At 41.5% G+C, this 13,945-nt stretch overlaps 1 protein-coding gene across 1 annotated transcript in view; it reads right to left on the reverse strand.

Moving 5' to 3' along the window:
• The window catches only part of LOC109997490 (adhesion G protein-coupled receptor A3), a 197,850-nt gene that overhangs the window by 26,173 nt on the left and 157,732 nt on the right, over positions 1-13,945 (reverse strand). The window contains exons 15-16 of the mRNA XM_065959473.1: positions 10,796-10,923; positions 1,228-1,351 (exon numbers count right to left, since the gene is read on the reverse strand). Coding sequence (XP_065815545.1) covers positions 1,228-1,351; positions 10,796-10,923 — 252 coding nt within the window. The remainder of the gene's footprint in view (positions 1-1,227; positions 1,352-10,795; positions 10,924-13,945) is intronic.

Consider the following 13,945-nt stretch of genomic DNA (forward strand, 5'->3'; position numbering starts at 1 on the left):
AGTGAGGTACCAGCGGGCAAGAAAGCCTTTCTCTGACCCGTTTCTAAATCTGCTCTGACATCCCAAATCTCCACGTCCCTCCTCAAGTCTCACTAAGTCATTCGTTACTGTGGGCTGCAGAGATGGAGGCACCACCCATGTGACCACACACTGATTGCAGAGGGGTCGGAAAGTCCAACTGCAGGGACACACTGCCGCATCACAAAATGGAGACTGGCTCTCCTTCATCCATCACCGTGCACAGAAGTAGACAGTTTTTTTTGTGTAATGAAATTCTGAGACGATCCACAGAGATTTTCAACTGCCATGTTTTAATCTTTGTCTATTTATATTTTGCAGACTAAAGGTCGAGTATTTCTCATTTTGTGGCAAACCTGTGTCTGAAATATGTGGATTTTGCACTGATATGACTCTAACAAATAAATATTCAAGAAGGTTAACCATTGTCAAGTTGAATTCTTGATCAGTCCACCAGCTGTTCAGCTCAGTCCAGCTGACAGATTCTGCTACACATGAAACTAGCTGTCACTCTGGACTGGTCTCCAGTCAAACACAGTGACGATGTACAGACACAAACAATCATTCATACTCACATCCGCTCCTTACAACTTGTTTACCTAATGAGTAAGTCTTTGGACTGTGGGAAAAGGCTGGAGTACCCTAAGGGAACCTGCGCATGAACAGGGACAACATGCAAACTCCACACAGAAAGACCTCGTCCAATGGGGGGATTCGAACCAGTAACCTCTTTGCTTTGAGGCGACAGCACTGACCACTGAACCTACATGCAGCCTCTGCATTATACAGCATGTTAAGAAGAAAAAAGGTTCCATGTTGGTGCAAATAGTGGTACGATAAATCTGTGTTCGGCCCATTTCGGCTGATCAAGGCACCCAATTTATAGCATTTAGAGACCATACAATGACTGCTTCATTCTTCTTGGATCACAAGATCTAACCCTTCTTAAAGTAAAGAACATATTAGACACACACACGGAAAGTGCATGCCAGGAGCCTGAATCATTGTTTCTCATAGAGCAAACCCTATAACTAACAGAGCGAGAAGGTCATACATGCAGCTGAAGCATGAAAAATACTAAAAGCTACATTACTTTACAACCATATACTGCACTCAGGGAGCCTCGTCTCCAACACCTGAGTGGACATTCATAATCAATTTTGTGAAAAGCTTGGAGAGTAGGGATGAATGAGAAGGGAATGCACTTACTGCCTGACAGATGATGGGGTATTTGATTCGATTGATGCCGCCGGCAAACACAGCAAAGGTCAGAGCCGTGTGGAAGCAGAAGTTGAGGAGCATATGCCATCCTTTCCGACTGATCCGGATCGCACTGCGGAAAAAAAACAACAACAAGATTTAAAGAATTAGCAGGGACAAACCAAACAGTGATGTATGAAAATGTCAAGATCAAGGTACATCGCCCATCACTCACATAATTTTTTATATAAACAGGACTTTTACACGGCCTGTAGGGATTGCCCTTTTGTGCCATATAGATTAACAACCAGGGGACTGCGGCTCGTAGAGTTTGAGTAGAGCCAACAAGCCTTAACATGTGCTGAACGGAACATTTTAAAGTCCACAAAACATTTTACCCATGGCCCACTCTTTTAAATGTTTGAAAGCTGAGTCAACATGATCCTATCAATCAAATAAAAAAAGATTAAAAAAATAATATTTAGGGCATATTTTTAAAGCTACATTTCAATCCTGTGAAATACCATAAATGTGTTTGTGTTGTAAATACATTGAATTGTATAAAACCAGTTTCACCAAGCTTTGTTAAAGAGAACGTTTGTTCTTTTGTCTTTGTCTGACAGAAACTTGATCATTACAAGAGAAACAGCCAAAAAAAAACGTACAGCGTCCGCAAACACCAAACATTACTCACTTTAACTAACTTACTATATTAGAACAATAGTACCTCTTTATAGCTTAGGAAAGCTACACAGACACTACCAGGAGGTCTCTCCATCAATACTAGAAGAATAAAAGATGAAGTAGAGGCTAGCAAGGAATCATGGGAGTTTTCTCAGCTACTCCCCCTCCCCCCCCCGTCAACTGTGTTGACCGCAGTCAAGACGAACAGGTGAAACCGACCTGGGGAAGAGAAATATGTTTACAGACGATGTATCCGAGTATAATTTACTTGACATTCTTAAACAGCAGCACATACATCAACAGTATGGCAGCTTTCAGAAGCAGCTCATGCTTCCTTATGTAGTGGAAATTGATGCAACATACTATGTTTCCACGACAACAATAAACATTTTGTCTTGAATGGCGGACTATCATGGCGGCCGCCTCGACAAGACACGTCCCGTTACAATGAACGCCTGTACTATGAAGAGAGTTCAACATACCCTGGGTGTCTTTTGGTTACCTGGCTTAATTAACTACATTGAACTTTCAGAAGATATTGTTTACAGATATTATCTTTAAAATCTTCAGAAATTAGAGAAAGTGATAGAATTCATTCTTAAGTATAGGGTTTAAAGACACGGAAAAGGTCAAAGACTGTTAACAGGGAAAAATATTTTTGCTAAAGAGGCTAAGAATAATTGAAACCCTCAGTCGACTGAAGTGTAACACTTCCAACAAACTGTAAAAATGTAATTTAGATTGATGGACCTGCAGGCTCAGAGTTACTACTGATTCTTGGAGAGCACTCAGTGTGTCCTACACATCCCTACACACACTCTTTCACACACTCTCACTCACCCGTACAGTACATGCAGGGCTATATGAACCAAAATAGGGATCGCTCTGCTGGTTTGATGATGAAATAAAAAGAGATTGTTTTCAGTTGGCTGCACCAATTGAAGTTCTCACAATGTAAAAACTATGCACTCATCTCCATTATGGAGTGTATATGATGAGCGGGGAGGGGGGGGGGAGTTCACAGCCGTGGGCAGGGCACTTAACCCACATCACTGTCTTCATCCAGCTGTTAGAATCTCGGCTAAATAGGTCAGACAATACTAACATATTAACAGACCTTGTTCAACTGCTTTCCAGCGTCAGCTTGCTGCTTTTCATCGATACAGTCACTGTCACCATTTGGAATTATATAACCCAGAGCTGGAAATCTCCACTCCCCAAAATGGAGGAGCGGAGCCCCAGCTGCACGTGAGCCAACTGTAGATGAAGCGGTGGCTCAGCAGTGAGCTGTGAGGCGTGTCTGGGGCCGGGCTCCACCGCTCTGTGTGTGTGTGTGTGTGTGTGTGTGTGTGTGTGTGTGTGTGTGTGTGTGTGTGTGTGTGTGTGTGTGTGTGTGTGTGTGTGTGTGTGTGTGTGTGTGTGTGTGTGTGTGTGTGTGTGTGTGTGTGTGTGTGTGTGTGTGTGTGTGTGTGTGTGAGGGGGGAGTTAAAGCTGCTGCTGTGGATACCTCCATTGCAGCCTGAGTGCTGAACTCCATCCAGCAAAGAGGCCATAAATCAGGCCGGCTCCTGGCCTCCCTGGAAGGGGGTTTTCATAGGCTCAGCTTTGGGCTTTCATTGGGTCAAGTACATTAACCTGGCAACCACCCCCCCACATCCCCACCTCCCTGAGGGTGGGAGGGGGAAACAACTGTCCCCTCATCTGCTCTCTCCACACTGCACCCACCTCTGAGCCTATGGGACAATAAAGCCATGGACAGTATAATATGACACATTATACAATGGCTAGTTTCATAGGTGGAGGACACATTCCAAACACCTCAGTGGGTCTCATAAACCACAGGAAGCAGAGCTGTTACAGAGAAATATAGAAGAGGTTTCATGCTTATTATGACGGAGGAAATGAAGCAACAATACTATGCTGTATTATTAAATATCCAAAAAATAAGCCAAAGTCATATATTGATGTGTGAAATAATGTTTGATTTGTTTGTTTGTGTTTTGCACATTTGAATACAAATGTACAGATCTGGTATAAATGGGCTAGTTGGACTAAGCCCTCTCTTTCTAATGCATAAAGATGAGAACATTATTCTAATCTGTCTGTTTTTGACTTTAAATGTAGCATCACTGCTATCTCTGGCATGATCATGGCTGGAGTTTTGTAATAATGTTCAAATAAACCTGTATACTGCACATTTGACATAGACAGACATATAACTTGTGTTCAATAACACCTAGCAACCCTTTAACCATAGGGGAATTTACATACTAGATTATAAAGGTCTCCACTCTAAAGGGACATATCTGTCGCTTAAGCTGCTAGTTTCTGCGCCATTTTCGCAAGCTAGCAAAAAAAAAGAATTTTTTCAGTCTGACGCAAGCAGCAACCTCAGGTGTTGAAAATGAAGCCAATGCCAATGTGCATAAAAAACTACAGTTCCTTGAATGTCTATTTGGAAATATCTGTAATGTCAATTTTTAAAGTAGAAACAAACATGTCTTTATCAGTTCACTCTGTATGGGGTTATTTTTTTCATAACTCCTCTGGTTTGATTTTGTTTAGAGTTAAATGTAAATATGGATAATTGAGGTCATTGTGAATTTGACTGCTTCGCAGCTGTTTTCCAGGAGGCTCAATGCCCGCCCAAGCTCCACCTGTTAGCCTGTTTCCAGACTGATTGGAAGATATGTGGAGAAAGCATTTCCAACATGGTGACTGTCATTGGTCTTATACCGGCTGTTCAGAAACCAAAGGGTGACGTCACTGCAGCTACGTCCATATTTCTTACAGTCTATGGTGTGAAGTGGTAAACAGAGGGTAATGTTTACTTGTTTGCTTTGTGTCTGCTCCAGCTGATAGTGACACTGAGCTGTGAGTCTGATCCAAAACAGAAAAGTAGTAAGATGTAAGATACTGAGCTAGAGCTCAGCTGAGGCAAACTCAGTGTGGTGATAATCGTCTCTTATATTTTCCCTACGAGTGCCTTCAGAGCCCCTTTAAGTATCTTGTTTTATTGCTGAAATATATGATTTTGTAAAACAACATGAGGCAGCAGCATAGTATTGTTGTGATTCAATTAAAACTGAGATTAATGCTCAGCTCTACAAGTTATCACTGTCTTGTTTTTCAAGGGGGGGGGGGCTTATCTCCAAAATTTTTCACCTAAATGATACATACATGCTGATAATGCAACACATAGACTAGGTTCTGTTTCCTTCCCTCTTTGTACAGGTTTATGCACGACATGTGGGGATAGTTTCCCCCATTTGTATGGGATCAATGAGAAGACAATTGTGAATTTACAAGATTCCCAGCATGCCTTGGTGTAAACAGAAGCCAGTCAGTCAGCAGTGGGCTAACTCTAATCCTGTAATTATAAGCCGATACAGTATGCCCTAAGAGTTTAATAAGTAACAAGAAAAGTTGTCCTGTATTTCTTGCTATTATGTTCCTTGACTGTTATGGTCCCATAGAAAGTTCATTTCACTACACAGAAAAACGAAGTATTTCAATATGACAACTATCACTAGTATTTTAAAAGCCTTTTAAGGCCCCGTTAATGTTGTAAATGGACTTGTGCTTGTATAGTGCTTTTCCAGTCTTCTGACTACTCAAAGTATTCGGTTCACACACTGATGGTAGAGGCTGCTGTGTAAAGAGAGCATCAGAAGTTACTAATCCAATTCATACACATTTATACGCCAGAGACAAAATGCGGGAGCAATTCAGAGTTAAGTGTGAGCTGTGGATCAAACCCCCGACCTTCTAGTTGATAGACGACCGACTCTACCAACTGAGACACAGCTTTGTTGCGGCCAGCAAGCCCATTTATATTAATGCACCAATATGATACCGCAGAATTCCCTCCTTTAAATTAGTAACTTAAACAGAAAAAACAGAAACATTTTTAATATGAATTTTAAGTAGACTTTCTGTCTTCTTCCCCCTCCCATGACCAGTGAAGAATTCCTTTTATTCCAACAATATGTAGAGAACATCAGTGTATTTGAGTTTTAACATGGGAATATTTTAAGAATAAAAAGGCACCAATTGGGTTCAAAGGATTTCAGTTTCAAAGACATGAAACCCACCACTACTTTACTTTTCAAGGCTCATACATCATGCAACACCATTTCACCCACAAACACAGATTCTCTGTTTGGGTCCAGACCTTTGAATCCACCAACTCCATCAGACTGACTGAGTGTAACCAGATCTGTCCGATTCCGTCTGCCTGATTCTGTCAGACTAACAGATGCTATCTTGGCTTGAAAAGAACCAACAGCACGCACTGCATGCAGATATATCTGTGCATGTGTGTGTGTGTGTGTGTGTGTGTGTGTGCATGTGTGTGTTAGTGAACTAGCGTGAACAAGTGACAGATTCAAACAATCTACTGTTGCAATCCTCAAACAGCCTCCCTCACATCCTGCCCGTTTAACACGCAGTCCCACGGCTTCACAGCTCGGATACTGTCAGTCCACTGGAGTGATACTACACAACTCGAGTGTTACTAAACACAGATGTGTTTTAGTGCTGGGGAGTGTCTTTGTGGAGGGCGAGGGGGTGTTGGAGTTTGTTAATGTGAGCGGCGGTGAAAGTAAAAAAGCCTAAAACCCTCCCCTGAGTCTGACACATGCAGCACAAAAGCTCTGGCTTCATATCTTAAATATGAGCTTGTTCTCACTCTAATCTGGGCTGGAATTAATGTCTTTTTGTTCTGAAGAGCACTCCATGATGAATGAGTGCGTTCCTATGTGAACAAGTAGCCAGGTTAGATCAGGGTTTTTAGAGTATCCCAGTTATGCTGTAGCCATTTAACCAGAAAGGTCAGGTCTTATGCACAAGTGTAATGTAGGTTTTTTATTTCTGGAAGTTAGTTGTGTTGATTGTGTACATAGGTTACGTAACCTTTATAATGAGGTTAATACTAATTTAAACACAAAACATGATACTTTTCTTAAACTATCCACTTAGGTATCTACACAAAGACAAACTATTTGCAACATCGATCCTAAGGTTCTCATTGTTGAAAGTCCAAAATATATTTAATATTGAAAGGTAGCCTATTTATTATCACTAACTTGACTTATTTGAGAGTTTAACTTGAAGTTGCTAATGTATCAATACTAGATTCCTGGCAAAGCTCTGCACCAAGTGGCAACCTCCTGCGAAAAACTGCAGTTCCTCAAGTGTCCACTTGAGGCCGGCACAAAAGCCCCAGAAGTCCCATACACACTCCATATTAAAATATCAACAGATGGAATAAATACGTGTATAGCCTGCAACAAATACTTATTTTATTCTGAATAGCTGAAGTCTATATAGGCACCCAATATAACAGAGTTGAATTTTTTTCAAACTAATCTGTTTTGATTTCATTAAGTGTTATGCATAATTAGGGATGTGACTGATTCCACTGCAAGCAGGTACATTGTCGATTTTCTCTTGGAGGCTTAAATCCCGCCTCAGCTCCACCTCTTTGCTTGTTTCTAGGTTGACAGAAAGTAAGGATGCGATAAATTTTAATGGCGACCGCCATCGTTGGGCTTCAAAAGTCCTCTTCAGTAACCAGAGTGACATCACTGGGACTATGTCCATGTTTTATACAGACTGTAGGAGTTTTATACTTTGTCTAGTTATTTTGCATTTGTTATCATTTTTGTTTTTTGCATGACTTCTCCTTTATTTTTCTCACAATTATTCACACCATTTGTATGACTGTCATTTCCAAACCAGTTAATCATAGATGTTCTCTTTTTTTCATTGTCTTGTTTTAATAATGTTAGAAAGAAAAAAATGACCTACTTCTAGATTTTAGGCCAACTATTCTGCACAAAAGAAGCAGAGCATCCAGCTGTGTTTGTTTTTACAGCACATGAATCAAAAGTACACCCTTCCACCCTCCTCCCTCACTTATCCTGGTTCTCCTCAAACTTCTTTAAATTAAACAGTGATAAAACCGAGATCCTTCTCGTCGGCACTAAATCCACATTATCCAAAGTTGGCAGTTTCTCCCTCACTATTGACAGCTCATCAGTTTCCCTTTACCCTCAGTTTAAGAGTCTGGGTGTCATCCTCGACAGCACACTATCATTCAAATCCCATATCAATAACATTACCCGGTCTGCATACTTCCACTTACGAAACAGCAACCGTCTCCGCGCTGAACCGAACTCTCTACCACCTGACATTCGCAACATTGACTCTCTCCCCATCTTCAAATCCAGACTCAAAACCCATCTGTTCAAGATCTCCTACTCACTCTAACATATTAACTGCAATTACACTGTCCTACATTTCATTTATTTATTGTATGCTGTTTTTTATCCATTGCTGTTTTTAAAATGTTGATTGTTGTACAGTGTCCTTGTGTGTCTTGAAAGGCGCTTATAAATAAAACTTATTATTATTATTAAAAGTCCTCTGCAGTTGTGGAATTGCTCCTGTGTAAATTGCAGTTTTCAGTTTTTTCTGCGGTCGATACTGCAGTGCCAGACGACATAAGTGATGCTGCTGTTTGGAGGCTCAGATGCTGTCATCAGTGTCTGACTGCAGAAGGACGCGCCCTGTCTCTGCCCAGGTGACACAGATGGATGCAAACAGTGGAGGCTGCAGCACGTTCACACAGGCTCACACGTTTTACATTTGAGTCCCAGTCAGGACAGGAAACCATTAATACAACCCAAGATTTCTCTCAGACAAACATCAGTTTCATTCTTACAGTAGAACAATTGATTCTGAAAATGGGACATGTGAGACGTTTTTCTTTTCTGTTAAAATGGATGGAGAGCTATTACAATAATGGCGCATTAACGTCAGCGACATGATAAAGTGACTGATGATCTACAGGAACAACAGATGATGAATTGGCGTGCTGAAATAATCTGCCAGTCAGGCTCCCTCTTGCTGTAATAACAGCATCCAGTGTGTTTGAAGCTGAATGGAGGAGACAGATGCCACAGTGTCAAAGAGCCGCACGGAACCTCCTCTGTCCTCATCTCAGTATGTAATAAAAGGAACAAAGGTGGCCTGAGAAGCCCTTAGAAATCCATTAGAAGCATATATTTCTGCTCAGACTGCTTGAAGCACACGTCTACATACACACCTGTGTACGTGCATGTGTGTGTGTGTGTGTGTGTTTTACATCCTCTTAGTCACACAGGCTGCAGTGCTTTACGGTGGCCCAAAGCTTCTGACTCACAGCTCAGTCAGTGTTGGATCTGTGACAGAGGTCTTGAAAACAAACTTAACCACGAAGGAAAGATTGCATACGCGTCTTTCCCAGTGTCCACATGGAGAGAAGAAGTAAATAGATGTGTTGAATCTCAGTATTTTCAAATCATGAACATTTTTTTTATATTTTTGGGGATCAAAATGACAAATTGGTCGGTTTTGAAATCGCTCCAGTTGATTGTTTCTACACATGATGGAAGGAACTAGCAAGGACGGCCGGTATAAATGGGCTAAGCGCCCTCTATATTATACAATACAGATGAGAGAATCATTCTTCAAGAAGTTGCTTTAAATTTTGTTGGACCATTGAGTAGCAACCAAACCCAATAGAAATATGTGATATCTCTATATAGGCACTGCAGCATCCTCTTCCAATCACTTCCATAGTGTAAAATGGAGTCATGGCCCCCTTGGCTTGCTGATAATTTGGGTTTGATTCATTCAGCCCACAGGGCACCGTCTTCTGACCAATGACACAACTGTAGAGTTACAGACTGAAGACCCCAATCAGCATCTATTAACTTCAGAAATAAATCGTTTTTGTGAAGCAGTTGTGATCACACTACATCCACTAGAAATTGTCATTTTAATGCACCTGCAGGCTCAGTTCATTAGGCTAAAGCAGGCCTACTCAAATGGCGACCGTTGATGACATTAGACTGGCCTGCAGATCAGTTCTATTTACAGTTAAAATAATAAATCAGTAACAAACAGGGGGGGGGGGGAACTTGTGAATGACTGTCATTGTTGCCACAGTAAAGTGTTAAAAACAGCAGAGCGCTCCCGTTTAATAGAACATCTTTGGTCCTGTGCTGGCAGCCTATCACAAGCTTGTGTTGTTGATGGAAAAAAACAGCTTCGATGCAGTGTACTGCTGTGGTGGGCTTGCTTGTCTGGCCCCTGGTTCCTTAGCTTTCAGTAAACTTGGCCCCCTGAGCAATATAGTTGAATAGCCATGGTCTAAAGGCCCGAAAAAACACTAGAAAGGATCCTTACAGATACCTGTTTTTAACAACAAAAATGTTTTTTATTTTAACAAGAACCAGCTGTTGCATTGCTCTTTTCAAAAGGTAACAGTTTCCATTGACAAAATTAGACATTTTACCCTGCAGACACAGAAGTTGCTTGTTTACCGCTGCTTCAACAAGCTAGTTTATGTGACCTGTTTATCATGCAAGTTATACGCTGGGTCAATCTACTAATGTACAATGTAAATGTGGAACTAAATAGCTTAAAACAAACTAAGACCTGGCAGTAGACTAGAAACAACTCCTCTACTCTTCATGGTCAAAAGACTGTATTTGTGGATGGAGTCTGGACGCTTTAAATCGAGCAATGTGACTTTTATTAGTTAAAGAAACATCTTACTCTTCAGTATAAAGTTCCCTTTATGTCCTTCATTTTGGCAAACACTTAAAAACCACAATCAGATCAGGAGTATTAGATACTTAGGATTATCTTGCAGCTATTACAGCTTTTTGTATAGGCTCTAAATGAAGCAATTTCAGAGCCATTGGTACTTTTCCTCATTTAAATATGTAACTTAGGCTCAGATTCAAAAGTACCAGAAGTCCTGCAAAGGTGTGACAAGTTACAATGGCTTAAGGTTAAAATGTATACTTCAAGAGTCAACATGGTGGAGCTGCATGCTTACCTGTGGTGCACTATGTACGTGATGATGGAGGCGAAGAGGCAGAGCAACATGACCGCCGTGCAGGCATACACGACCGGGTGCAAAAACTCCCCAGGGTACGGGGGGAAAGACAGCACCTTCTTCAGATCCTGAGGAGGCAGAGACAGAGAGAGAGAGAGAGAGACGCACATCAGATGTCATAAATACAGTATCAAACAAATAATCAGAGAGCAAGAGCCGGGCCAAGCACTGTGACAGCCTTTCAAAAAGATCCACCCAAGGACGAGGATGAGGAGCTCTCCATATGCATAGGCACCAGTACACTGCACTGACGAGATATGCAAACAACATACAAATGAATGTCAAGGAAAAATGTCTTGGAGTGAGAAGGCCGCTCGAATCAGCATAAAAGAGTAACAGCCCTGTCGAGAGAATATTATTCCCTCCGCATTTACATTTTTGCATTTCAGGCTTTTAGCTGACACTCTTAGCCGGAGCGACTGACTGCAACAATAGCATAAGCTTCCTCGTCTGCCGACATAAAAGCAAAACAAAAATGGATGGCAGCCAGGCATGAAAATGAAAAAAGTTAAGTCCCTTTTTGTGCCTCCAAAAGACGCTCATTGTTAACAGACGCTCATTAAGCCCTTATCAACATCACAGTCGATTTGCTTGGTAATTTATTCTACAAGAGGAACTTCTCCAGCTCATATTGTGACAGCGTCAGATTAAAACTCTCAAAGTACAACACGGCTGCTTAATACTTCGATTTATTGTGCTATCTGTGCGCTTTAGATCTGCTGCGTGGAGAGACAAAAAAACGAGCTGTTAAAAAAATCAGAATGCTCTATTCACTCGCACTTGCGGCTCTCTGAGTGGAGCTGAGATTGACGTCACCGTCTTAGGCTCTGTGACGTTGCTAAATAAAGCGCACCTTATCTCCATAGTGCCCCCCCCCCCCCCCCCCCCCCCCCCAAAGCTCACTGTGAGTTTCGTCTGCGAGAGTGATCCACATACACGCTGTCTGACTCCATCATCGTCTCCCTGAGTAGCCAATATGCGATATTCTCTGTGAGTGTGTGTATCCAGAGGGTGTCTGTGAGGGGTCGTGACCTTCAGCTGGGCACTTATAAGCATATAGCTGTAAAGTATGGGCTAGAGATAGTGGGGGGGGGGGGGGGGGGGAGGGGGGGTGGTGGGAGGTTTGCGGGACGTGACACTGGGGAGATGTAGAGCACACCAGTCCAACCCTCATCACCGAGGCTAATGAAGCTTTCCCTGTGTGGTTGTGGAGGAGTCGGAGTCAGGATTTTCTATTCAGGTCAGACAGAGACATTTTCTTAATGTAACCTTTAAAGGTGCAAATGTTCTGTGGCTTTTTTTTTTTTTTTGGAGTTGTTAAATGTCATCATTGTAATGTTATCGTGCCACTCTCAGGAGATCACTGGCTCAGTCTTTGGACTGTTGAGTCTCGAGATGTATCCTTAAACTTTGCATTTATATCACTTAAAGAGCCAACACAGAAATGTCACTTCTGTTGCAATTAATCATCCATTCATTATTAATGCACTCTACCACTTTACAAGGTCACTGCTGTCAGAAGCCCTTTTTTTTATTTTGTGTTTAACTTATTGGTAAGAGACCGTGTTAACCATAAACAGGCCCACACTCCAACACAACAGACATTTAAATACTGCAGACATAGAAAAATGTATCATAGAAACACAATGTCATTCCTCACACTTTGAATTCAGACGCTTTAAACCAAAAGGATGTGCAGAGCTTCTTCAATCAATAATGCAATAATGCAGACTATGCAAAGTCCAGTTAGACTGAATGTATTTAAAAAATAATGCTTGCTAAAATACTTTGTACATGTAATTTTATTTTGGACTTGTAACAAAAACAACACCTGGAAATCATTAGGAAACAGTCACAGCTTCATTTTCTGCTTTAGGCATCAACACTACTTGGTTATTTATGCAAAACAGAATCATTTGAATTCGTTTGAATTGAAGTAAGTACTGCAGGACTAATGTAGGTACAGTAAAAAGTTCTTCAAGAGGTAGAATAAAAGTTCTTATTTAAATAAGGGACGTATATGATAATGGTATGGTAATGGCTATGAGCGTTTTTACACTGCACACCTACACATTCACACACTGATGGTAGAGGCTGCTGAGTAAAGTAACCATCAGAAGTAATAAATCCATTAATACACATTCATAACTCTGATGAAGCAGCAGGTGCAAATCAGGGTTAAGTGTCTTGCCCAAGGACACATCGGACATGTTGCAGCATGAGCTGGGGATCAAACCCCTGACCTTATGGTTGAGAGACGACCGACTCTACCAACTGAGACAACATTACCAACATCAGCTTTGTAGCTTTAAAGACAATGTGGATCACAGGAATTCAGACACTGTCTTCTGGATGAAAACTTGTATATGTTGATGCATCCGGCTCTGCACATTTTCACTCTCCATGTGCTGTCCCCTTACTTCAGTTCAAAATCAAAACTATCAGCTAAAGGACTGAAATGACTCTAGAGGGGGCGCTGGAGGGTTATATTTCTGTTCCTGAGCCACTGACCGAGCCAACTACAGTTTTTTTTCCTCCTTCGGAAAATCCTCGGCCCACTCCATCACAAAATCTGCCGCCGTTGTCATTTTAAACTGCAAATGTGCTATTCACAGACACTAGAAGGAATTGTTTCCTCACATAGAGGACCTGAGAATGGCACAAACAAGACCCCAGAGGCATCTCAGCCGGGTCGTGAAACTTTGCACTGTGGAATCATTACTGTCAGAATTCAGAGGAAACTGACATTTATCCTGGAAAAAAAACTCTACACCTCAACCTGACTGTAAATCTACAGAACTGTTTTTACTGTCTCACCGCTGGACGTGTGAGCAAAGTGTACCAGCACATCAAGCAGTCACACAGACACATAAGCACTGATTTGGAGTCCACCTGAAGAGGTGGGTTCAATAGGCCTCTTTCACCAATTTTTAAAGAATTTTCCTACGATTTTTTAAAAGTTTTTCTGAAGAAGATAAGCTGTGTTCTTATCTCATCGTGTTTGTAAGTTGAAGGTGTGCCATGAAAGGGCTTCAGTGAAGGTCCCTGCAGACACACAGAATCACATGCTGGTAGCAAAAAAAATAGTGT

Source organism: Labrus bergylta, chromosome 10 (genome assembly GCF_963930695.1).
Source record: "Labrus bergylta chromosome 10, fLabBer1.1, whole genome shotgun sequence".
NCBI classification, from domain to species: domain Eukaryota; kingdom Metazoa; phylum Chordata; class Actinopteri; order Labriformes; family Labridae; genus Labrus; species Labrus bergylta.